Source organism: Oryzias latipes, chromosome 22, assembly GCF_053564925.1.
Source record: "Oryzias latipes strain Hd-rR chromosome 22, Olatipes_Hd-rR_3.1".
Taxonomy (NCBI): domain Eukaryota; kingdom Metazoa; phylum Chordata; class Actinopteri; order Beloniformes; family Adrianichthyidae; genus Oryzias; species Oryzias latipes.
Genome location: NC_136258.1, coordinates 27,068,116 through 27,095,768, shown reverse-complemented (window position 1 = coordinate 27,095,768; position 27,653 = coordinate 27,068,116). Strand labels below are relative to the sequence as shown.

Genomic DNA, 27,653 nt, shown 5'->3' with positions numbered 1-27,653 from the left:
ACCATGCAGTGGTATTTTGAAGTTGACCTCTTTTAAATGAAAACAAGTGCATACACAAGGTTCTTTTATTGGAAAGAATAAATAAATGAAGGAAAGTCTGCACCTGGTTCAGTCCCTCCAGCAAATGCAGCCAACAATCACAGGAAAAGCAATAGATTAGCAAGAACAACCGTTTAACCATAATGTGCTGGTGTTCATTCATTGGCTTCAGATGCGGTGTGTTTTGTTTATGAAGATGAAGCAAAAGGTAAACACTGAAAACACTTGAAATGTTAGAAGAAGTTGCAGTCTACTGTAACCATCTGTGGACAAATGGAAGGATAAACTTAATGCAGTGAAGTGTCACAGAGTGGAAAACCAGACTGAGATATGAGCTTGAAACAAGCCTGGATGAAACACTGCTCAACCTTTGCCAATGCCATGGGCCACCTCTGATCTATGATTGGTAGCCGACATCAATCAAAATGATCGATTGACACCTGGCTCTGGCAGAAGCCCGCGTCCTGGAAACAACAGGGCCGGCAACCTCTGCGTCTGCAGCGAGGCAGGACGCCATGGCCCCAATCACAGGTGAGGATTTGATGAGGTTTTCCAGGGGAACCCTGCATCAAAGACCTTTTCTCGTGTCCTCTCAACCCTGACTGCTGTGAAGAAATGGAACAGTGGTTTTTAAAAGTCTTCTTCCCATTTGTACGACTGTGAAAACAATAAACTACAGATTGGAAAGGGAGAGCCCACACTGCAGCCGCAGACATCTCCACAAACTGTAGCTGTCATTAAAAGCAGGCAGTCAGTGTCTGGGGCAGTTTGGAGATGGATTACCATGCGGTAAACATGCAGTGCCATGCGGCCCGCTCCCCTCTGCTGCCACCACGCTGCCTCTAATCTACTCTCAGGGGCACACAGAGGGCGAATAATGCCGTCTCCTCTAAACTCCCATGACGTCCCCCATTCACTGGTTCCCATTTTCCAGAGGGTCAGCGTTCAAATTCGATTTCATGCACTGCACCAGCAATGTTGGCTGGCAGCGGCTGTGAAAGACTCCGGGATGAGGGAGAGATTATCCAACAGCGGAGAGCCAAGTTACGCTTTCCTAATTGAAACCAAACGACCTCTCTGGGCAGCTTGCAGAGCGTGGTTAAAGTCTGGTCTTGGCCATCTCTGTTTACTTAGGAACCATTGGCAAGCTTCTAATAAATCGACACCCAGCGTGACCGATTAAGTCAGGGGGAAAGATTTTAGGCCGCAGTCGAGTCAGAAAGCCACGAAAACAGCTGCTTCAAATAGACGCAATCAGAGTCGGCTCCCTCGGCCGCAGAGCATCACGGCGCTTCCATTGAAAAGCCCAGCTGAGTTTCCAAAGATGGCCGCCAAGAGATTACTCCTGACACATTCCTGTAAACTTTAAAAGATGCATCACGCCGCAGCGTTTTAGGTCTGAGCCAGTGTCAGCCTGGCAGGCGTCACCAAGAGCCGGTGCCAGGAAAGAGATGTCCAAGAGTGAGGCCCCTTTAACCAGATGCTCTCTAATGAAAAGCTAACCTGCAGCATGTGTATGTGTGTGTGTGTGTGGGTGTGTGTGTGTGGGTGGGTGTGTGGGTGTGTGTGTGGGTGTGTGTGCGTGTGTGTGTGTGTGCGCGGACATCAGCTCCTTTCACGACCGTCATCTTCTGTTTTGACCCTTCAGATGTGAGAGAACCAACACTATGCAGTACAGTTTTATTACAGTCAAGTTTCTTTTCATACCCTTTCAAAAATAGCAAAAGGCTAAATATATATGAGTGAGTAGAACATTTTTGGTTTTACACAAGCAAACCTGATCTACAGTTTAAAGGGAAACATTAGACCAGGTTGTTAAGTACTGTTCTCTCAGAGCATAAAAAAATAAAATAATAATTGTTAGTGTTTTCTCAGCTGCGTAGTGGGATTTTTCTAAAAGCAATATGAAAACAATCCCTGCGGCCCTTTGACTGCAGCCATGCCCCATTTGGTTACAGCTGGTTTCAGGGGTCCTCCCTTGAAAAAAGCTTTTTATTTTTTTTATTTTTATCTAGTTTAACTGCATGCAGATTTTTTTGGGATTGATTATGAATTCAAGCTCTGTTGAAAAAAATTCAGTTGAATCTGCTGAATATTCTTTACAGCCAAAAAACCTCTCTAACCTGTTTGTTGTTGTGTGCAGAATTTCTTTTTGTCATATTTTCCTGTCAGAGTTTGTGCTCATGTCGTTAGTTTAGCCTCTAATTGTTTTAGTTCTGCTTTTTAACAAATTAAAAACAGTATTTGGTACTTTCAAACTGCTGTTACAGAAAATTACAGTTGTGTTCATTTTCTTTATTTTTTTCTTTATGGCTGTGACCGTAATGACCATTGATACGCACATAAAAGTCCATTTTTGTAGACTAAATGAGATAAGTAATGATCAGCATGATTAAAGCGAGTGATGGCCCTCATGCACTTCCCCTCCTTCCCTCACTTCCCCACTGAGAGCTGTGAAACACTTCTGAGCCCTTCAAAGGGATGAACCTCAACTAATTTGTTTCTGCAAGTTAAGTGGAATATTATAACATAATGTATTACTTTTTAAGTTGTTATTGCTTAACCAAAGAAATGTCCTATAGTAGAAATTCACTCAGACTTGCTTGGATTAAAGTTGTTGGCTTTTGTGAACCTTTCAAAAGAAACTCTTCCATCTTCTTTTTACTCTAAAATGTTTGATTTGATGATTCATTTTTGACTTTCTCAGCTGGTGTTTATATGTGTTTATCTGGCTTAACCAGAATAATCAGCTCTGCAGCTGTATCCTGGTTGCCACACCTAAACTCACTTATGTCCAGTTGCTCCTCTCTTTTTGAAATTGTCTTTTAACACGCTAATGTGCTTTTGGAGAAATTTGATTTTCCTGGGAAAATGCATTTTGTGGAAACAGCGTTTTCTTAACCCTCAGTCCCAGTTCCTGGTTTTTATAAAAACAAAGAAACCAGTTGTAAACCGGATTGCTTCAGTGAATGTGAACACTACCAATGAAGTGCATATAGGAATCTAGGGTTAAAACATCATTTTACTTCCAGTTTCAACCCACAGTTGCAGGTTTTTTCAGAATGGGCCGAAAAGATCGTTTTTGCCTGGCAAATCTTGTTGTGGGGGCGCGTTTCTCTTTGTCTCTTTGCGTGTCTCTTCAGGCCAGAAAACAGAAGGAAAACAAACACTGCTGCTAAAGCTGATGGAGAAGCTGTCCTGGTGGGCTGAAATGCGGGAAAAACAAAGTCAGTGGCGGCGGTGTATGGCAGCCATTATCCCGCTCCGTGATTAGAAGCAAGAGTCGGCTGTCCTGCCTCAAAGCTCGGCCTCCAGCCAACACGCCAACCACAGCTATTTGGTCCCAGAGCAACATTTAATCATGTGGGCTCTCTTTGCTATTGTGGTCAGACCGTTTGCAAATGTGAACGTTGAGTTAAAAGAGAAGAGAAAGTGATCGAAGCGAATGAAAGACAAGAAAGAGAAAAAGACAGCTTCCACAAGTTCAGGCTTTACTGAATCTGTTGGTCCTGCTACATGATAACCTCAGGAAGACCCATTTTTCAACGTGACACCTCTGCGTCTTGAGCACTGACAAACCTTCACTTCTGCTCAGCAGGTTTTTGGAAATGCTTTTTGTCTTAAAACGTTTACCCTAAAACTATTCCTGCTTAGATTCTTTTAACAATTGCTGTCAGTCATCTTGTTTTTATTTGTCATAATCCACCTCCAACCAAATCAAGATACCATTTTTTTGGCATTGAAATGTTTTCTTTTAAACTGGAGTCATCCATCAGCCAATCCAAGTCATTTGTAGATTTTGAGTTGCAAAAAGTGTATGCAAAGAAAGAAATAAGTTCAGATTACATTGTTCTTACTATTTTTTCTGTCTTTGTTAGGATCTTTCCACCAACACGATGGTGCTTTTGCTATGGCGTTGGGTTAAATTCAGGGAAACACTGGATGCAGTTAGGTTTGATGTTGCAGCCGATCTGACCAGCAACTGGTCCAGATGTGGGAAAAGCCCTGACCTAAGATGCATTCAAGCCACAGCGAGGATCAGGAAATCCCCAACAAGACTGACACAAGGACACACACTCTCACACACACATACGCACACACTGACAAAATGTGTTCGTACCCGCCTGCTCTTCATTTGTCAGCTTGTCATCAAGCCAGCAGTTTTTTCCTGCGGTGTGCTGCGACTCACAGCTCTGATCCGAGACGTGGATCCACGTTCGGTTCCTCCTCCTCTCTGTTGAAGATGAATCCACAGTATGACAGGTGGAACACCTTTAACATACAGTTAAATGTGAGGCCTCAGGGCTCCAGGTAACAGCTATTTGTGTTCTATAATGCTGTGTCAGAGGATGCTGTGAAGTGAATGTGTTTGTGTACGAGGAGGTTTAAGTCATGATCCTCATTTATGATTAAAAAGCAAATCAAGTTTGGGTGGTTCTTTAAAATGATTTACTAATGATTTAAATGCAGTTTTAGTTTAATGTAAATCAGATTTGTTAAAAGAAAATAGAGTAAACAACAATTGAGGCAGTAAGGAGCCAGAAAAGGAACAATTTTCTTGTCTCTAAAGATGCTTGATTGAACTTTATGAAGATTTTGAATTGAAGAATCAACAATCATAATGTGCTGATAACAGGCAAAGTGTTTTTTAATTAGGTTAATAAAAAAAAGCAAAAACTTTTTTTTTTTTTTTTAAGTTAGAAAATAACAGTTAAGCTCTAAAGGTGAGCAAAGAAGAAAACTATCATCGCCTGTAATCTTCAATGTTTAATGTTTAACATTATTTATAATCTTAATAAATGATTTTTAGATAATATGTATTTTTAGATAATATTATATATGAAGTTTTTATATTACCCAGATGTGTGTCGGTAAGCATCTTTATTACGTTCTGTTTGTATTTTCTGTCCATGAATGGTAATATCCTGGTTAAGATGCTCATATAAACTCAGTAAGTAACCAGCTGACTCACAAGTGAAGCGATGACAGCTGAGAGGAACTCGGCACCTTGGCTCCCTCTTTAATTTTACTGAGAAAAAGAAAAAAAAAAACATCTGAAGTAGGAACTGAGGTCCGTCTTCCCCGGAAATAATAGGGAGACCCAGCATCTCTCAGCTCCTTTGAGCGCTGACCAACCATCTGAATCTGTTCACTCCCAAACCAGCAGCTTATTTCTCAAAGTGTCTCTCATTTATGCTCACTCTGCACCCCCGCCTGACTGAAGGAGGGGTTCTAAGGTGAAACATCCATGTCAGATTCTCCCCTCCATCTGGGAAATCATCCTCTTGCTTGACAGGTGTGAGGTGTTGAAAACTGGGACCGTGAGTCCACTCTTCACTTTAAAGGAGAGCAGCTTTTTTTCACTTCAGCCTGCTGGACCACATGAAGAGGGTTTGGACTAAAGGAGCATTTTCACACTAGTCTGAACTCTTGGATGAACTTTCTCTTTGTGTCCGTGTCACAGAAACTGTCACGGGTTTAAGGTCTGAGGTCCTATTCTTGCTTTAAACCTGGAGTTTTGAGTGAAGACACTAAACCCTCTGTGGTAAAACTGCATTTATGAATCATCCTTTTGGGTGGTGGTGGTGTCAAAAAGGCCATTGTTGTAGCGGAGAGTTACTTCAGAAAAAAGGGTCATTATCAAGGGGGGGGGGGAGAGATAGAGACACACAACAGACATGTCCTCGGACACTTGCACCAGAGGTGGACAAAGGTCCCATTTTAAGTCTCAAATCTTAAATTCAATATTTAAAAAATTATTTTTTTTCTTCAGCAATTGTCAAATATATATAATACAGTATATAATGGTAAATATACTATTTAATCAGATTGCACAGATTCATATGATAATCATTAATTATCAATGTTTTTTTTTAAATGTTTTAATAAACACAGCTAGTGTGGACAAAATAAAAGAAAGTTGGCGTTTCTACATTCACCACAAATGAAACAATAGAAAAGAGTAATTGGAATGGATCTGACAGTGATGTCCTGGAGACCCAGACACAAACAAACAAATAAAAACTGGTCTCAAGTTCAAATCTCATCCAATGAAGGTCATTTTTTTATCAGGTTTCTCCATTTTCACACAAAGCTGTACGCCTTTGCTTTTTTTTCTCGTCTGAGCTGGAATCTGGATCAAAACTGTACAACTATAGCTCCAATTTTGCGTGCTGTTTTTGTTGCACCGGTAATGTCAAATGTGATGGCCTGTAAGCTAGCGGGAAAGCATTTAAACAGAGAGCTCTCAGCAACGGGGAGGATGGGGGCGGAGTTTGTCTGTGCTGCTCAAAATGGCACAGGTTTTTTTTTTTTTTTTTTTTTTTTTTTCCAGAGAGAAAAATCATGCTTTTTATTCACAATAATTTCAAGTGCAGCTGAACAGGACATGTTTAACAGAGGCACAAAATCCTGACTTTGGTAACAAAGGAATATTTTCAGAGTAAAACATTCCTCAGTTTGGCATCTCGCTCATTGAACTGAGCCCGTCATCCTCCAGTCAGAGTGAGTGTCTTCATGCCTCCTTGACATACGTCCTCACCGCCACCACATCTCCCATAATGCATTTCGCTATCAATTTTCCATCAGAGATCTCCCTCTCAATACTCGTCTCCTTCCCGTCCCAGCTCTGTTTCTGCACAAGCTTGCCGTTGTCCAGCGTGATCACGGTCGTGGTCTTCCTGTCGTCCGCGGTGGTCTCCTCGAAGGGCTCGTTGAGCTTGAACTTGACCTCGGTGGTTTTGAAGGTGCTCTGGGACTTCATGGAGATGGTGCCCTGGTCCTCGATGCTCACCACGAGGTTGGGTTTGGTGCGGTTTCCCACCTGCCGAGTTGCAAATCCTACACCAATTGCCTTCATGTAGTCGTCAAAGTTCTCGCTGGAAATCATTTTCCAAGTTCCAACAAACTTTTCAGCCATTTTCCATTGCTTCTCGATGGACCAAAAGGAAAGGGGAAAAATAAAGATGCCAACAAACTCCTTTTTCTAAATTAGTTTTTTAGGTCAGTTTGTGACCTTTGTGACCTGAGGTTTTTTTGATTTTTGGCTTAAAGCAACAATTATAATTGTAAGAATCCCTTTAGAATGGCTCCAAAGATGATTGGAGTTGGTCTTTAAACATCCACGTAAACACCAAATGACCATCATGGAATAGCTAAGTCACGCTAATGAGGAGTGATGCAGGAAGAGGTTTGTTACCACTATAGGCAACCAACATAAGAGCTGTCGATGTCCTCAAGAGGGACAGTCTCTGGGAGGCTGAAGGCTAATTTGTTGGCTTGACTACGCAAATTAGATGTTCTTAGGGATAAAACACAACTGGAACTTAATTTTCTTGTTTGTTTGTTTTTTTTTTAGCAGAAAACATCTGCATGTTTGGAAAGCTTCAGACAAAAGCACATAAGATAACCACCTCTCAAAATGTGTACCTCTTCCTCTAAAAAAGTTGACTATTAGCTGTGGTTTTTCGTTCAATACATCTAAGTCTTACATAACAGATGATCTCTACTGAAGCATCTCTGTTAGCTCCACCCATAAATGCATAGGTATGCCCCCTCACCAAGATAGTGGGCGACCTGCTGCCCTCCAAGAAACCTCCAACATTCTCATGAAGCTCCTTAAAAGCTGAAAAAGTCTGCGATGTAAAAAGAAAAGAAAAAATCCCTCATTTGCACAAGACACTTGACATTTCTTAAAGGTTGGTGCGGAGCCAGGTTGGCAAGACAAACTGGTCCCACAGAGGACACCATATTTTCTGGCTCTTCTAATGTACGTTCAATCATGTCATTGTATCCCAGAGTTAACCTTTGGAGCATCAGCTCATGCGGCAGTGACACACCTCCTACCCTAACACACAAATTTACCCTCTAATCCAGTCCAAGCAACCTTTGGTGGTGCAAAGGAAAAGTTCAAATCTCACTTCTTTACTCCAGAAAACAAATGAACTTCACATTTTGCACCACACAGAAATACATTATTGGCTGTAAAACACAGCAAAATGTCCTTTTGAACACAAACAGTCGCTTAATAAAGGGTTATTTGGCCTCATGGAATATATCACGAGTTGAAATAATTCAGTGTTGACAGTTCAGTTTGTTTCTGCTGAAACGACAGCCATAAATTCTTGAAGGAACTTTTGCCACGATTGCTTGAAACCATTTTGTAAATCAGTCGCATGTGCTGACCTCCAGGAGCTCGGGGTCGATGATCGACAGCAGGAGTGAGGATGGAGATGAAGGATAAATGGCAGGGCGGGAACTGACGAATGATGAAACCATGTTCAACCCCATGGTTAAGCATTTTTGTGCTGCACAACTTTACAAACCCCACCCTGGAGAGTTCTGTTTATACTGGTTTTTGAGATGTGGAGTCAGTGTTCTGCCTGAATTAGAGATCTATCCAAGCAAAGACTGAAGCTTTCAGGTCTGTTTGGAGGGTCAGCGTGCCGCCCTATCAGCAGACTGAAGAGCTGGTCCCCCAGACTCAGGTGATGAGCCAAGTGGCTGACATTAGAATAACAAAGGCAGGTTGGAGATGGTCAGGTTTCACAGGTGCTGCTGCGGCTAAATCCCGCCGATACGGGGGGAGATTAGAAGAGTCAAAAGTGATCATGGGTAATTGCTTATCTCACCTCGAGCACCTCGCAGGGTCTTATCCCTGAGTAAGCCTCCTCACACTCTTAAGTGGACGGCTGCTTTGCGGGGAAAAAGACGAGGAGGGGGCGCAGGGTTGAAAGTTTGGCAGGCTTTGAACGGTTCACTTGAGAAAGTGTGAGGAGTTGTGGCTTGTGAGTGAGGAATGATGAAAGAGGGGGATATGCCGGCTCGTGCACCCCTCTCCTGCACCATCCGCTCAGGGGCTCCGTGTTAGTTTTCATCATCAGCTCTCCCTCTTCACATAAATGAGGAAAAATATATCAACGATACATCTACAATGCTTTCCACATCCAGAGAGGATGAATACATCATTAACTTCTCACGCAGACAGTAAACAATATGGGGGGGGGGGGCATTTCCACTCTAACAAACTCTAATTTTACTCAGCCCCAACCTCCACAAAGCCCCTTTAATTGGTAATCCCACAGACAGGGAGACCATGATCAGAATGAGGCCGTATCATGGCGCCTTAATGAAAGGAGTGTTTTCCGTCTAATTTAATCAATATTAGAATATCTGCCAATTAACAGCATTATTTTACTTTGCCAATGAAATCCAGGAGCGTTCGTTTATCGCCTCCTCATCTCTCACTCGGCTTGCTATCCAAATGTGATAACAATGGCTGATTTCTGATTTCATAGCAGCGAAATAAGACAAGAGGGCGGTGTCCTAATTACACTCCATTCAAAGTGTTGATGAGGTTTAACTGGCAAAATTAATTAAAACTTTTTTTCAACCCCCCCACCCCACCACCACCACGTCTTTATTCCCGGTCAAGATTAGACTCGTGACGTTTGGAGTATTTAATCAAAAATACATTTTGCAATTAATTAAGTGCTCATTTGCATGTACGTATGTTAATTTGAAGGATGGGATTTCAATCACGCTCTTTGGGCGAGACTCATCACAGAGGTGTTTGTTTTTTGTCGAACCGCAGCAGCCGGTGCTCGGGACAGTTTGAGCTGCAGTAATGATGCTGCCGGGTAGATTAAATCCTAATCTTAATTCTTTTCCCCCTTAACCCCCTTTTACAGCCACAGATTAGTGCTGCGTGTCTAATTTTTCTTGGATTCCCTCATTACCATGCTTATCTGGCAGGGCCTCTTTAATTGCAGATAGACAGGACACAAAGTTTGGGAATAGATTTCAGATGCTCTCAACTTGAGATGGATTAAGCGACATATCTGCAACCCACTCAGGCGGTGCAGTCGCTTTAAACACTGACGAGGAGGAGAAGAGGAAGAAACGTGCCTCATCTGCAAGTTTCCCCCTTCGTTCTTCTCTCTTCTCCTTTGTCGGCCCGCACAGGGAATACCAGAATCAATTAAAGGCACACATAACAGAGAGAGACAGCGAGCCTTTTAGTGCTTGGGTTAATGGTGAGTTATTGTATGAGAATGACTCTGTGAACATTGCTTAATTTCCCCTCCCTGCCTCCTCCCCTCCCCTCTGTTTCTCTCCTCGCTGTGGTTAATAGCCATTTTAAGAGCAATATGATGTATTACTTGGGGCTGTCTCGGGGGGGAAACCCGTGGGCTCCTGTACTGAATCCATTTAAGACGCCGTGGCGATTCCTCGGTCACACACGTCCCTATTCAAACACTGCTTGCACGTCCCCTCCGCCCCTTCGATTTAATGGGAAATTAACCATTCTGAGCCGTATTTGAGTTCTGCCTGTAATCCTGCTGGAACATGCAGGTGTGCAGCAGCGGTTCACTTCTCAGGTTAAAGAGAATTTAGTGGGTCTGTCCTACAGTAAAAGAACATGTAATTGTATTACAGTGAAAGTGCTACTGAAAGCAAACTTGAAAAGGAATACAATTTTATTATCATCTAAAAAAAAGCTTAAAAACGCAGCCCGTTTTCTTACCTTTTTTGCACTCCAATGCTTGAGAATTGTAACTTAAAAATAAGAAACTAACGCCACCCTTATGAAGAAAAATGCTAAAAAAATTATTACTGTAAAAATTTTACTTAACAAGTAATAATATAAGATATCAAAATCTGGAAACAAGCATTTATAAAAGGGAAAATAATCTAAAAAAGCTATCTGTTATATAGAATTACTTCAAACTGTTAAACAGATATGTTTTTTTAAGCAAATAGTTTGTATTTTAATTGTTTTTTCCTAATTGTAATTTATTTTGATTAGAGTGTAGAAAAAAACTGAGTAATATTTGGAAATGACTCATTTTAGAACAAAATAAGACCAAAATGAGAATCTTAAATTGTCCTTTCTTAATAAATCCTTATAAAATCTAAAACTAGCACTTGTTCTTGGAACATAAATCTAAATTTTTGTTCAGAAATAACGACAATGAATACTTGTCAACATTTAGTGAACTTTAAAATGACATCCTTGAAACAGAAAAAAAAAATATTACCTTTACAAATAAATTTAATTTCAGCACTTGAAAATGTAAAGAGAATATCATATCGCTCTTCTGCATTTCGACTCATTTTAATAATAATTTCCTCGTTTCTAGATCCTAACCCTGAATGAGACAAACAATTCGGGGCTGTGCTGATTTTGAGAAAAGCTTGGAAATATGTGAGAGGTTAAGCGGCCAAAATCGTGCAAAATCAACTTTTTGAGCTTTTAAGTGTATTATTATGTTCATTCCTCAGGAAAAGAAACCCCAATGCGGTATTTTGATCTGTTCACGCATTTCTGAGAATTCCTCTAAAAACCTGCTCTCTGAGCAGCAGCCCCTCCCAATCCACAAAAAAAGTGGGTACTCACGTTGTGACATCACAAAATAAAGAACAGCCCCTTCCAGGAAGAGTCTGTGCGGAGCTAGAGGTGATCAGCTGAAACAGTTTTATTTTAAATGTGCATTATTCACATCCCTTTTTGCAAATGTTCAGGAGTTGTTTGTTTTCGTGGGCTAAACGCAGACACGCTGCAGAGTCCGAATCTAGGTTGACGTCCTGAAATGGGCGTCAACCACAAGGAGAGGAAGCCGGTGCCTCAGAGATAGAGTCGTCTTACTTCTGGGTTGGAAAAGAGCTCAGAAAAAGAACTAATATTGAATTAAAAATTCCTTCATTTGTGTACCAAAGGTAACATATTATCATATACATGGAGGTTGTTTACTGTAAAAAGCTTAGGCACAGCATGGTACAGGCCCTTTGAAACAACCCAGAACCTGCTAAAACATCTTAGATGTCCGTCCAAAATAAAGTTTTAAATCTTTACAAGTCTCAAACAAGTTATGACGTGTTGTCGCAAGGCCAACAATAATTCCAATCAACAAATTGCTTTATACATGTCTGTATTTATGCATCTAAGATTAAGAAAATGCATTCTCTCAAACTCAGTCTCACAGTTTTCCAAAAGTTTTAGGATTAAAGAAGGATTCTGGTCCTGCTGATCAGATGTGATTATTAAACTCATAAGCATTAGTCTGCAGACATTTATAAACTAGAAATGTTGGGAGCTTGCAGCTCTGAAAGGTGCTAACATACTGATGAAACTATGATACCAACAAAATATTTAGCAACCTTTTGATTTATCACTTTGGGGAGGATCCAACAAGTTCACCTCAAGATGGAAAACCCAAGAGCTGATACTCAGATCTAGACTTAAAACAACAACAAATGTTTAAGAACAGTGGTGGAGGACGTGTGATTTCGGTCTTATATGGGAACCCAACTGTTCAAAAAGTAGAGCATGAGCTTCTTTGTATATCCAAGCATTTTAATAAGAATTAATCTCTGTGACATTTGGCCTTAAACCAGATCATGAGCAGAACAATGATCCATGCACAGAAGCATATATGCAACAGAAATGAAATCCTGCATGAAATTCTGCGGTAGAACCAAAAAAAGACCAAAGTAAACGTCTCCACAAAGATCTCACGCTGCGAAAGTCAAACATCAGTTCTAATTTTGGCTGCAGAAACTGTTGATCAGGCTTTGGTTCTACACTCCTCTTGTTTAAGGGAGAAATTAGACCTCAAAACCAAAGGCTGAACTTTCTTTTTAGTTTTACCTCTTGGACCAATTACCATAGATAATTTAAAGCAGTGACTTGGATCTTCCTCAGCAGTCTCCATGGTATCAAGCGGCAAAATGTGCTGCCATAAGCATCAGTTTTTAATCAGACATAAGCTGATTAAAAAAACAGAAATGATTTACACTTAAAAATCTCATTTCTGCGCCGGTTTAAAGAACAGCATCAGCGTGTTGCAGCCAGAGCCAGCGGGAGCGTCCTCGCTGCCAGTCAGAGGCAGGAGAGGCAATGGAGACGTGTGAACAATGCAGCGTGGATCCTCTGCAGCAGTCATGCATGCACGAGCGTGCACACGCAGCCACAGCTGTGCAGGCCTCCACACATGGACAGCAAAGGATGGGGAGCAGAGGTGGCCCCCAGCAAGTCTGCTCACTGGAGGGTGAAGCCGAGGGCCTGAGGGAAGGTTTATCAAATTAAAAGTTGCAGCTCCGGGTGTTTTGGGGTGAAGCGCCTGCAGCGCGTCCTCTCTGATCAGGGTTTAATGGTGGCCGCAGCCTCAGTAATGAATGAGCTGTTACCTAATGAAATCTGAAGAATGCTTGGCAACGGCGGCGGAGCTGGCGCCGTGCACCGACAACCGCTTCCAACACGCCGCAGCGATGCCATCTTATTTAGGACTGGCGTTTGTTGTTATGCAAGATGGGGGCCAATGTGTGCTCTGCCCTGATTGTTTGAGTATACTGTCATTAACAGGCTGGCTCTCAATGAGTCTTTCATCACCGAGACAAGTGTTTGTTGAACGTTAACCACACTCACACACGACAGAGGCTTTCCAACGCTCCAGTAATTAAGGAATTTAAGAGTGCATGGAATTTTTTTTTTTTTGTCTATTCTTGGAGGCAGGTTCGAAAATTAGAAACTCAAGTCAGGTAGCATTTTTTTGTCTTGCACTCATTCAGTGTGATTACTGTAAAGAAAACCTAAAGAGCATCACTGCTGTGCACACTTTCCTCCCAGTGCTGGGTGTGTGCATGTGTGCATGTGTGTATGCGTGCGGCATAGAGTAAAAAAAGGGGCGTGCATATTTGTGCACATGCACTCATTCGCACACATCCACATGAGTGAGTGGCTGTTTAAATTAACGGTGCATGAGTAAAGGCGTGCCGAATGCACACCCCTCTCCCCTAAATGCACATTCCCTTTCACAGACACACACACACATATACACACACAAGGCAAGCGCAGTGGGTTAAAGTGTAAAGTTTGCTTACTTTGTGTCCTCACACTGCCCTCTTTTGTCAGTTAGAATGTGAGAAGGCAACATAGCTGATTTGGACGCTGCACGGATGTGCATCCACACACACACACACACACACATGCATAGTATGTGTGTATCCAAAGCCATAAACCTGACCTGAGTGCCCTGATTTAAATGTCAGCCTGGCTGTGTTGCATCAGGCTGTAATAGTTAATCAATAGATTATTGAGTTTTACATCCAGTCACTAACCTGTGTGGCTTCCCTGAGCAGTCTGGTGGTTTGGTGTCATTCAGGCTTTATGATCATTTGAGGCTCACAGTGGGCTCCATCAGTTCATCAAAAACTAATTTTACAGGTTGTGATGCTTGCTTGAAAGCCCACCAAAAAGGAGTTATGATAAGATGCTTTTTTTGTTCTTTCATTTAGAAAGGGACTTTTCTTTTTTGGCTTCCTCAATAGGAAATGTGAATGTAAAAATTCATTACTTTTACACTTGATTATGCCATTTAAAACTGGAGTGTAAAGTAATGGCACCTAAAGTTAAACTCATCTTGGAAAATGTCATGCAAATAGGCTTCATTGATTAGGTTTATTGATTTTTACTGATCTATAAACAGTGTCTAAATACATGTACTCATAAAACTCATCCACCTTTTAAACATTTATTAAACCACTATAGAACTCTGTCAACTTATTAGACATTACAGCCTAAAGAATTAGCTTAACATGTAAATATTCAATGACTGTGGGTAAAACGTAAGCCTAAAAATATTTTATGTAACCAAAATGTAAATAATAAAAAAAAAAAAAAAAAAAACACCTAAAAGACACAAGACAGAATATGTGTTTGTGTTATTTGACCTTTTCTGATTCTAAATTAATGTCTGAGTAAATATTTTCTTGTCCTTAAGCCTTAAAAAAAAAAAAAAAATCTTTGAAATACATTTTGTATATTTTAATTCCACCCTCAAAATCCATGGGTTTAACAAACTGATTAATTATGTTGTATCAAACATTATTTCCACAAATAATAATATTTATAAGAAAACTCTCCATTGTACCTTATTTTACAATTTGTGGTTAACTTGAGAAAATAGACAGTTGTCTTCTGATTCATGGTGTGTATCTGCATGATAACCATGGCACAGAGTGACAGCTGCAGTCTGCAGGTCTTTAGGCTGTTTTTACAGAGAACAGCTCCCCTAGTGGACAAGCACAGTACTACATCTGCTCCCCTTCCATTCTGCAGCATCACTGCTGCTCAGCTTTATCCAGTGTCGATTAAAATCCACCTAAAACTTCATCTTTAGAACTTATCGGCCCAAATGAGGCAAATTTTGGCTACCGTGATTAGGAACTAACTGCAAAAGCCGGGAAAATCATCACTTTCTGAGTGGTGAAGTCAAACCTAATGCTTCCCCCTGAAGTTCCTGCAGATAAATTCTGAAAATTTTGGTTTGAACAAATCCTCCTCCAGAGGTAGAACATCTAACCTGAACCATAAAATCAGCAGTTTGAGTTGAATTTTTTCTTAAAAATGTGTAAAATGTTTCACAGTATGGGTGTGAAGTTCAAATCCTCTTTTAAACACTCAGCGCTAAAGTCACTACAGAATGAAGTAGAAAAAAAGATGCTGGAATCAGGAAAAGTCTGTTTCTGTGTTCACAACAATAAACTATAAAATCCTCAGAGTAAAACGGCATCAGCTGCCGCGCCAGAAACCAGACTGCAACCACAAACACACCTGACGTATAGGAACACTTTAAACGAGTTTATTTCTATTTTTACACATTCACACCGAACATAATTGCTGCCTCCGAGTCTCTTATCTTTTCTTGCTTTATTTGTGTACACCAGTGTCAGTTTCCTTCCTGTTGTGTACTCCTAGTGCAGTGTGAGTGTCTGACAGCTGCAGACAAATTCCTGTTTTATGAAATTCTACTTCTTCTGTAAAAGTGAATCCGCCACTGCAGAGCGATGCCAGTTTACATAAACGACTGCCTGCCTGCTGATTGGAGAGATTTGACACACAGTTGATGGCAATTAAAAGATTATTTGTTTATGTAAATTTTAAAGATTATTTTTCAATGCTAAACCTTAAAATCAGTATTTAATATTAAGGAGTGTATGATAAAAAATAAAATAAAAAGTTTGAGGAGTCAAAATTTTTTGGTTTTAGCTAAATAAATTGGTAAAAGTAACATTTTAGGTGTTCAGAATACCCAAGAAAAAAAATAACAAAAATAGAGTACAAATATACATCTGGTCGAATAGATCATTATTATAAAGTTTGACATAGGTTTAAAATAAGGGAGACATGAGAAGAAAACATGGGGTACAATATTTGTACAGTACAGAAAGGTGTGCATGTTGAAATAAAAAAAATGTGCAAAACAAGTGCACGGAGAGGAATACATGTTTTAGGATTAGCAGGAAGAAACTTGATTCTTTAGAAGAAAAGCTTCAGACTTTTCCCTTGTATTACATTGTTTAAATGTTTTATAATTATCACATTTTGATGTTTGAGATCATGAAATTGATGTTTTAGAACAATAACCCGTGTAAAGGGAAAGTGCTGTTTTCAAATGTCGGTTATCATTAGAAATAAATGGTGCCAACGTCTCTGGGTCCAAGTGGAACAACAAACCTTCCATTTGTTTAATCCTACAAACACAGGATCACTATCAGACCTGTTCAGGGGAACTTCACAGCTGAGAAACACAAAGACCACCGTCCCTGACTCGTACTCATCTGAAAGACATTTTTGCAGTTTTGGGGCTCCAGAGAAGTGAGAACCTATCCACACATGGAGAAATCACATGGAAGAGAGACTGATCAACCAAAGGACTCGGAGAACTCCACATCCAGGAAGTTTGGAAAAGCAGCAGAACGTATGAATTTCATGATGTAGCAGTCAGATGGAGACTTTGGGACAAAAATGGATTCATGGACACGTTTTATTTTATTATATGTAACCTTTATTCAATCAGGAGGGTCCCATCTCTTTTTCAAGGAAGCCCTGGACAAGAATCAACAAAAATACAACAAATGTTAAACAATTAGAGCAGAGGTTCATTGGTGATTGAATGACAAATAACTGAATTAGTTAAAACACATACAATTTAAAGAATTAGTCTCAAGTGTTCGTAATCTAGATTTAGAAGCATTCATGGAGATAAGTAAGTTTCATAAGTTAAAGTTCTTTTGCAGCATATTCCATAATGTCAAATAGAAATCAAAGACCCCCCCCTTTTTTCACTTTTCTGATGAATAGTGAGTTCCACCGAGTCTGGACTCAAACTAATGTGGGATTTCAGAAACTGTCATAAAACAAGGCAGTGGGTTCATGGTGGTGTGAATTTGCTTTGCTTAGATCTTAATAGGTTGCTTTAGCTAATGAAACCGTGCAGTTTTAAGTTTGACTCAAACGTTAGCAGGAGCGAGTCCACTTCAGATTACAGACTTCAAATGTGGGTCCCAGGGTGGTCCGATAAAAGACAAGACTGATATCAAACAGAGATACGGTTTTATGTCCTCAGAGTCATACCTGTAAAATCCTTGAAATGGTTTTGATTTCAATCTATTTTGTAAAGGCATGCAGAGACAGGCCACACAAGTAAAGACAACTTTTCTTTTTCTGTTTTTCTATTTGAGCAGTTCCTAGAAAAACAATATCCCATTCTTAAGAGTATTAAGCTTCATTTAATGGTGTTTTTTTATTGTTTTCCTTTTTTAATAAATTCACTCAAAAAGTGACAACCCTTTTGTCAAGACGTTAACAATAAACTGTCAACAGTGTTGGTACACAACGATGTGAAAACATTAGAGCACAATATGAAAAACAACGGTTACCACATCTGTTAGTTGAACTTTGATAATGGATGGATGGATGGATGGATGGATGGATGGATGGATGGATGTTACTTTCTGAAGATGCTGCCTTAATGTCATTACAGGTATCTCAAACCAGAAGTAATGTTTGACTTAAAGGATTGTCACATCTCATGTCTTTTAAACTCATTTTTTGTAACAGAAACTGGACAAATTCACAATCATTATAGTTTTAACTCTTGTGCTGTGCTGGGCACTTTAACGTTGGGAGTTGGGTCATCTAGACCCACTAGACAGTGCACTGAACCTTTTTTCTTCAATGATTTGTGATCTTCACTGGTGTCCATGGATTACATGAAATCTTTCCACCTTTATCCACCTTTGTCATGGTAGGAAGAACACGTCAATGCATGGGTGGGGTCATCTAAGATAGCACAAGGGTTAAGGAGCCTCAACAAGAGTTCAAGGTATCGTTAATGGGCTCCTTGACCTCCCCTTTCATTCTTCTTTTACTACCAACTCATGTCTTTTGTGGGTAAAAAGTCAGAGTTTTTAAACGTGCCCTCTATGGTGGTCCTTCAGGGAAAAACGATGCTCTTGGACACGAAGGCCTTTGACGACAAAGTCGGCTGCAGACAAAAAGAGGCTCCTCTGCTGTCAAGATAACGGCGCGGCAGCCATTGTGAAGTCATTGTGTAGTCAGTTTCTCTGCAGGTTTGCAGAGGCCCACATACAGAGACACTCTGCAGCTCAGACGCACACAAAGACGACAGAGAAGGATGACAGAAACGGACGCCTGCGCGCCTCTGAAGACGCTGCTCGTAGGAGAAAAGACGGGACTCAGGCGGGAACAAAAGACGAGCGTTTCAAAAACACTTCAGAACACACAGATCAAAGCAGAAGAGAAGCTCGTGTGCAGAGAGGGAAAAAAAGTCATAAATAGTGAGTAAACAAGGCGAAATGGAGCGAGTGGTGGAGCACAGCAAGGAAAGAGAGATGTCACAGCCTCTTCACAAATGTCCACGCCGCGTCTTTTCCAGTCGCACACTAAAGGTCAGGTTGTCACCAGGCAGAGGTTACTTCTGTGTCAGTGCGGTTGGAGATCGGCAGGTGTATGCTCTGCGCGACGAGGCAGCTGCAGCAGGGTGGGGAGATAACAACCAGTGCAACAAGCACTCCTCCTTCTCCTCTTTTCTGTACTCTTTTTTTTTTTTTTTTGTGACTGTTCCAGAGCAACACACAGACACATTTTTTTGTCTTTGTTTCTCTGCCTCTTTTAAAACAGCTTCTGTAATGACCCTGAAATCAGGCCCAGCTTTGAAGATGACCAGCTTTTATTTGGAGTCTCCTTGTTGACCCAAAATCTAGTTTGATAAAAAGGATCTTTTCAAAGTTGTCTTTATGCATGTTTTTGTTTGAACTTCTAGTTCTGAAATAATTGCACACAATTTTCCAACCCATAAATGTGTTATGAGCACAGCACCATTGGCTGAAAACGTTCAGTTTTTTGTCCAGTGTGCCCACCCTCATGTTCATCGTTACGACTGCCGGCAAAGGCAGAAGCTTTCTGGTCGTAATACCTTTCCAAAGCAAGAACTTTATTTGTAGCTCATAAACACCAGGGCTGACTACATCAGGGGTGTCAAACTTAAATTCACAGTGGGCCAAAGTCAGGGGCCAAACTCAATACTTATTGAAAAATTAACTGCAACTGATATTTAATGTTTAACCTTTTCATATAGTGTCTTCCTATGTTATATTCTTTTGTTACAGCCACGTTAGCTCTGCACACAAGACAAACAGGTCTGTCCTTTATGTTCGCGAACAGATAATCTGCCTCCCACCTGTCTTGAAATTCCCTGTTGTCCATCTTTCGTTTGGCCATTTTTGTGGAAGGTGAAATTCATTTGTCGGACGCCAGTGTTCAGCAGCGGAGCTGCCATCAGTGTGTGAATGTTTGTGTTCATGGGTGAATGGGACTTTGACTGTTCAGATGGGCCTTCTAACAAGGTAGTAAAACACTGTATAAGTATACGGCATTTACCATTTATAATTGTGCTTCCACTCTGGCATGCCATCCACTCTTTTTTTTCCAAAGGCTGCCTCAAAGAAACACTCAATAAACTGTTAGGTTTTGACCAAAATATGTCTGTGGTGAAAAAGGATGAGATCTCAGTTTTACCTGTATGGTTGGAGCACCACAGGGCTCCACCTTAGATCCTCTGACTTTTAGCTTCAGCCCCACCTTTCCAGTTCTGATGCAGAAAGGAATTAAAGTTTTCAGGAAGCGCATGGACTAAAGTGTGATGTCATTTCAGCAGTCATATGTTATGTTTGAAAGTTTTTATTAGAGTTGAAAGGGTTTACAACCAGAACTGTATCAGTCCAGTCCAAAGGTCCTGGATTGTAGGACCTTTGGGTTCTCTGCTCTTGATACAGCTGAAAAATGACGTCACTATTCACTCCAGTATGACTTCTTTTTGGTTCAACCGAAATCTTTACACTTTCTGTTTAAAGATCCGTCTGTATGTTGTTTTAATCGTTACTTTAAATTTTCATTTTGGGGCTAATTCATCTTTTTTTTCTTTTTTAGTGGAATTTCAATTAGTGTAACTTGATTTATTTGGTTGTTCGTTGTTCCAGAGCTCGACAACCTCTGAAGTCAATTTTTTTTAAATCCCAAATCTCCTCTAACGCAGCCTTACTGTAGTATTGTTGACTGGCCTGAGTCAGTCTGGCTTTATGGACAAAAATTGGTTGTAGAAAAAAAAAAATATGATATATATTTATATTTTCATCCCTTGTGTTGAAGCCACATCCAACTCTAGGAAGTTAAAGTACACATATCCACCGATTTCTGCCTCGCTCTAAAATCAGTGCACGTTTTCTGCCCGGATTACAGCAACACCTTTGCTAGCAGAAGGAGAAAACATAATGAGAGCAGCCATTTTCACAATCAAAACTCAGCATCTGGGGAGCAAATTCGCTAAACCCGGTGATGCCAAAGGAAGGGCGCCACCATGCACTCCGCTGCAAGACGTTTGTGTGGCTGACCTCCGTCTCCTAATCTGCAGCAGCTGCATCACAAGAACACGGGAAGTTTGCTTTGTTTGTGCAGATGCTGTAAGCCTAATAAATTCCCTCTTTCAGGGTTTTTTCCCTTCATCCATGCGTTCCATTATCTGGCTGACAATCCAGGATAAATGATACATCTTCCTCTCTTTTCCTTCTCCTCCTCACAGCAAAAGCAGCTCAATTATTCATAGTTTTCACTTGTGAGAGACAGAGAGAGATGTATGCCACAAATGCACATTGTCACCGCTAATAGAAGCAGCAATCAAATATTTTAGGCAAAAACCAAATATGCAGATGTGTCAGCAGCAATTTAACGAGACATATTTTAACACCGCCGATTTGACACGAGAGGGGGTGACGTTGAATGAATACTTGCCCATTGTTCTGGCGGAGTCGCCACCTTTCTCGGAGGATCGGAGGAGGAAATAAGTCAAGCTCTTGGGAGGGCGGGGTGTGGCACGGCAGCATTAAGTGGCGTAATTAATAGCATTCTCACATTTCTGGGGAAGTTATTAGGCTGCGCAGGAGAGAACGCCGCGCCTTAAGAGGCTCCAAAATTGCACTCCAAGATTTGTCACTTCCAGCAGTCGTTTAATAGCTCATTTGTAACTGTTGACCCCGGTTAACAGAACGAGCCCGTCTGAGCCCGCAGTGAATTAGCTCCCATTCAAAAGTGCCCAGTCTCGCTCTTCAGCCTGAAACACAGCTTCAGAACACTCATCACAGCGTACAAAAAAATAAGGAACCTGATCATCACACCTCCACCTGCAGGTGACTTACAGGCAACGGCAAGAGATTATTGATGAAAATATCAGAAAATGTCACATGTATGGGGAAAACAGGGAATAATACTCTTGAGGAAATATTTGCCAATCTAAAAATTTCTCAGTAAATGTTAGCAGGGAAACGGAAAAGCTGCCAATCCAATTAAAGAAACCCTCACAATGTTTTTTTTTTTTTTTTTTTTAGAGGATTTTCACAGGGATGCTTGCAACTGGAGATATCGGTGCATAAATTAACTGTAATTACACACGAGGAAAGTGAGAATAAAGAAAGAATGAACATGGAGGAGAAGAGGAGCACATCTTTTTTTTCCTCTTTTCTTCCTGCTTACACCAATAAAAAAAAAAAAAAAAAATCAAGAACTGGTGGAGACACTCACCATGCTGCAGGCTCCTCCATCTGTCTCAATCACACACCACAAATACTCACCTCGTTTGGTCTGCAGTTCAGCAGGAGCAGGTGAAAGGTGTCCTCTCTCAACTCTGCTCCTCCTGCAGCCTAAAATGTTATTTGGATACATGCACACACACGTGCACACATGTGGCTGACACTTTTAACCAGACTTCCCCTCAAATTGCACCTTAGAAGTTTTGCACGCTGCAGAGAAGCTTCACGCCCCTCCCAAATCAATTTCTTTCTTTTATTTGCTTCTGTTTTTGGAGACGTGTGTGTGTGTGTGTGTGTGTCATGCTTTTGCGCATAAATGTGATGCCTAAACTCGGCTTGCTCATATCTGCCTGCACTGCACGGGGGCGGGTGTAAATCCTCATCTTCCTGTATATCCATTAGTAATGCAACACTCTAAAAATAAAGTGCGCCCCGGCGTATCAGTGCCCATGAACATGTTGCCTGTGTAATCACATTTTATATACTTCTTTTTTATCTGTTGCAGGGGGCTGGGGGGGGGGGGGGGGGGGGGGTTGGGTTGTGCACGGGTGTGCAGATGGCGCGATAGGCTGTGAGGAAAGCAGGGTATTCACCAAAAAGTATCACAGCGGCTCGATGGGTTAGACTGTTAAAGGTCAGATAAGTTCTGTTTTTTTTAACCCTAACCCCCCCTTCCCCCCACGTTTTCCTCCTCCTCTGCGTCTCTGCTGCACTGACACAAATCAGCCTGCTTAGAATAAAACTGCATAAGTTATCAGCTCCTTGGAAAGCAACACAGAGAAGGAGACAGAGAGAAGGGAGACTTCTATCACTTAATGAAAAATAGCTTCCCTTTTGGACAGAACTTCATAGGGCCGCAATCAAGCCCCGGCCCCCACTTCTTGACGTGCAATCGAGGCAAATCAAGTCAGCATCTATTAATAATATTTCCCTGGCTCCTTTCATTCCAGCGCATGTCCTACCACTGTCAGCGCTGTGATGGAGCGCTGCCTTTATCTGCAGCCCGGCCTGCTCTGTCACAGTGATAAACAATTCTAACAAGAATCAGAATAAAGATCTCCCCAGTAGACTTTAACAGATAGGAGCCTTTTTTTTTCTCATTTTCTAGACGGCAAAATTTAATCTACCCCCCCCCCCCCCCCCTTCAATACACACATCCAAAGCCTGCCTCCTTCTGTCTGCTTCCATGCCACCCTGCTCATCTTCTTTTTCTTGCTTCCCTCCGCTCCGTTTTCTTTTCTTTCTTTTTTAAGCATCCGTACAAAGAGATGCAAATTCTTTCTGAGCTGGGACCTGAAAAAGTCGCAGCGAGCGCAGGAAGATGGTGGAGTGGACTCACAGAGTGTGGGAGGAGCCGTGAAGCAACGGGTGAGGAAGGAGATGGTGAAGTTCAGGTCCGATCATAGTTGGCCAACCCCCACCCACCTGCAGAAAGAGGGTGGGAGAAGCCTGACAACAAAGAAAGTTTGGATAGAAGTGGAAGGTTTTTGTGAATTCATTTCACAAACTAAAAATCCACATTTGTCTGGTCAGAAGCAGATGAAGGAGGGAGTGTTTTCTTTTCTTTTTTTGCCAATCTTTGGTGTTTGAAGGTGATAAAATTGTACATTACTATGAATAGAGCGCAAATTATATATTAGGAACCAAGCCAGTGACTTTCGTCCCATATTTGAACTTGGGTATCATTATTAGACATTTGTCCAACAATGTGACAATGAACATTATACACTAGAAGTAGATCCTGAGCTTCTAGTAATTATTAGTTTGCCATCACATTGTTTCTTTCGCCTCTTTCTTCTTTCGGTAACATCCGTCTTCTGCAGCTGTGATGTACTGAAGCCTGGAAGAGAAAAAAATTCATAAAGACGCATCTGAAATCTTAAAAGTATACACATTTGGTTCTAACAAGGCAAAAAAAGAAAAATAATAATATGCTGCAATATAGCCTGTTTCTTTTCAATATATACCTCCCAACGTGCAAAGAGGCAGTTTTCACCAGATTTCCAAAGTAATTTGTTTTTTTTTTTAGCGTGTGAAAATGATATATATTTCTTATTTAAAGAAAGTTTAAAAAGAACAGTATTGTGTTTTGCACTCTTTATCATTTCCTTTTCAGTCTTTGGGTTTTGTTTTTGTTCTTAATACAGCATTTATTTTCTCAAGAGTGTATTGATTCTTCAGCACCACATCTGGTTTTACTTGAAGCTTCTATGACTGTTTTGTATTTTCTAAGACAATAAAGTTATACAACTAAAACTTCTATAACCCTTGTGCTATACTAGGCACTTTAACGTTGGGAGTTGGGTCATCTAGACCCACTAGACAGTGCGCTGAACCTTTTTTCTTCAATGATTTGTGATCTTCACTGGTGTCCATGGATTACATGAAATCCTCTTCATCTTTATCCACCTTTGTCATGGTAGGGAGAACACGTCAATATAAGGGCGGGGTCATAGGATAGCACAAGGGTTAAGTTTCTACAATGAAACCCGTGATGAAACATACTGGAATCCCGTGAAGGGATGAAGGGTTGAAATGAACATGATCTAAAAAAAAAAAAAAAAAAAAAAAAAAAACGCCCCGTGAAAATTAAAACAATTGTCACTCTTCAGCTTTTTTCTATCATGTTCCATTTTCAATTGATCCTAGCTGTCAGGTTGTTGAAAACGGACCAGGATACAAGCCAGCATAAAAATTGTGATTTCCTTAGCATGGAACCCGCAGACAGAAACGACTCCTCTCATGGACATTAGAGCTGAGCGGAAATGATAAGAGGCTGAGGGCCCTCTGCGGCAGCATCTGCAGCCTTAAAAATGACAAAGTTACAACCATAAAAGGGTCCAATTTAGAAGGAAAAAGCTCTGTTTCGTTGACTTTGCATAAAAGCTAGGAGGATATAAATTGCCTGTCTGTGAAAAGACAAATAGGCAATCCGCATTCAGTGGAGACAGGATGCCTCACAAAAGGCAAGCAACACACATAATAGCCATTAAGAATTTGCGCTTTTTGATAAGAAATGCAGTCTAAGTGCTTACTTCCTCTTCACAAACACCTTCATTGAGTTAATTTAGAGTTCAGAATGTGGACGTGAACAAACGTTTGCAGAGTGAGCATTCATTTATCAGACTCTCCAGAAAATCGAGCGTTCAGAACGGAGAAAAAGCTTTTCAATTCACGAGAGAAGAGCTTTTATCAGACGTCTGCTCCACAGGTAGAGGTAAATACATGGAAGTGTTCTCACACCATTTTGTTCCTGCAAATATTCCTGTTCTATATTTAAGCATTTTCTCCTGTTATACGAACTTTGGGCTGCAAAAACCATGTAAATAACTAAACCCCGCCTTTTTTTTTTTTTTTTTTTAAACTTGTCCTGTCCAACAGCTAGGCAAACAGATGAGAGCTGAGGGCCTCTTGTGTTGGACATATTTTACTTTAACAAGAGGGGTTATTAATCTTCAGACAAACCAAAGGTATGTCTGAATAAACCCCTTTTGTAATTGAGGCCAAACTTTATTAATTTCAATCATGTTTGAAAATCTTTGGTGTTGGACCGGACGGAAAAGGAAAGAGGGGAAGAAGAGAGAGGGATGTTAGAGAGAGGGGGGGGTAGGAGGGTGATAATAGGAGGGGAAGGGGGGTAAGACCATGAAGCAGCATAAAGCAACAAGTTTACTGGTTGTTTATCATTATGGTAAGGTTCAAATGTAGTACAAAAAGGGCGGGGCCTGTCCACACACACACTCAAATGTTATAAACACACCTGCTAGATGCAAAAATATCCACCTGTCGACATGTACACAAAACAGATAGTGTTCACACGCATACTTATGCCTTAAAACCAACTAGTGTGAAATATTTCAGTCATTCAATCATGCAAACTGTTAGTGCAAAGGTGAGCTAACACCTGTGCTCAGGTGAGTGTTTATGTTCTTCTAAAATGGATGGTGGAACGTGACAAGAAGGAGGGAGAGTGCCCAGCCATCCCCACCCCAAGACCCCCACCGCAGCAGCAGCGGCAGCCGGAATCCCCCCAACGCCACACGGGAACCGGCAGGGAACTAAACCCCGCCTTTTTGCTGAAAAAATAGTTTTGGCAGGCAGGGACAAGCAAAATCACCTTTTTTTGTACTTCAAAAAGGTGTAACCATAATTTAACACTTAAATAACACATGCTTTTTGACCTATGTCTTTGATGTTTATGCATTAAACAGGAATCAGTTGATTTGAGGTTTTGAACCAATATGCAACATTTTACTTTTCTGCACAACAGGATCAGCTGGCGATTGCATGAGCACTTCAATACTGTAAATCTTCACTTCAGAATCTGCTAGAATTACATTAATTAAGTAAATTATTGAAGAGTCATTCCGATGAAGATTATTTTTTTGGTGTTTCAAACATGTTCTTGTGGTATTAGGAGGAAAAGTATTAAGAAAATTAAGCTTTAAATTGTTTTCTGGGTATTTATTTATTCAAATTGATATGCATCAGGAGCAGACAAAAAAAAATACACTGGGTGGGCATAAGCCATCTGCTTCGTTCTATTTTGATGCATCCACATCTAGATCTATGTACGTCTTTTTTTCCTCGTCTGAGATGGCGTCCAGCTCTAAATTGTACGGCTGGACAGCTCCGATATTGCTCGCAATATTGGTTGCAACAGTGTTGTTAGGTTGGGGGTGTGAGGGGCAATAAGCTAGTGGGAGAGAGTGTAAACAGAGAGCTCTCAGTAATGGGGAGAGGAAGGGAGAGATTGCTCTGTGCCAACAGTCCCTCCCCCAACCCAGAGGTGAATTTCTAATGAACTAATGTCGCTCTGCAGAAAGAAAGATATCTATTTATCTATCTATCTGTGATGGCTAACTTGACGAGGCAGACCCGGATGCTGGAAGGAAAACTCAGGTAAGTTGGTGAGTGAATAGTAATGATTTATTTTTCTTGATCCAGAGGGGTGGTTAACGTTGTGAGAGTTTGGACGATTGTTCGTGACGTGACTTGAGGTTTGTCCGTGGCTTGTGATGTGACAGGAGGTCCGGCAGAGGTTCGTGGCAAAACTGGAGTTAGGTTGCGGTTTTGATCCGTGGAAATGGAGGACACAGGTGACCACTCGTGGGAATGAATTCCTGAGCATGAAACAGAGAGTGAGACTTAGGCAAGAGGCAAAAGGCAACAAGCACAGATACATGAACTAGGTGAACCAAACTATGGACCATCAGGGGCAACGAACTGGCGATGAATGCTGGTCCAGGATCTTCTTAAGTAGGCAGGTGATGAGGTGAGTGGTAACAGCTGTGACGCATCAGGGACCAAGCAGAGGAGGGAGGGGGAGGAGTCTGACAGAGACTCCATGACATATCTGTATCAATATATATAGATCTATATATATAGATATCTATATATGTATATATTTAGATATCTAAATATGTGTATATATCTATATATGTATATATTTAGATATCTATACATGTGTATATATCTATATATAGATATAGATATCTATATATAAAGATCTATATCAATATATAAGTCTATATATATATATAGGTATATATATATATATATATATATATATATATATATATAGAGAGAGAGAGAGAGAGAGAGAGAGATGTAGATGTATATAGAGATAGACATAGATATACAGAGTTCTATATAGATAGATATAGTTA

The 27,653-nt window shown here is 40.8% G+C and overlaps 1 protein-coding gene across 1 annotated transcript; it reads right to left on the bottom strand.

Moving 5' to 3' along the window:
* Positions 1 to 6,330: 6,330 nt before the first annotated feature.
* Positions 6,331 to 7,065, bottom strand: LOC101162795 (fatty acid-binding protein, heart). Its single transcript, XM_004082146.4, has one exon. The coding sequence runs from the start codon at positions 6,956 to 6,958 to the stop codon at positions 6,554 to 6,556; it is 405 nt and encodes a 134-aa protein (XP_004082194.1). The 5' UTR covers positions 6,959 to 7,065; the 3' UTR covers positions 6,331 to 6,553.
* Between the last annotated feature and the right edge of the window lie 20,588 nt (positions 7,066 to 27,653).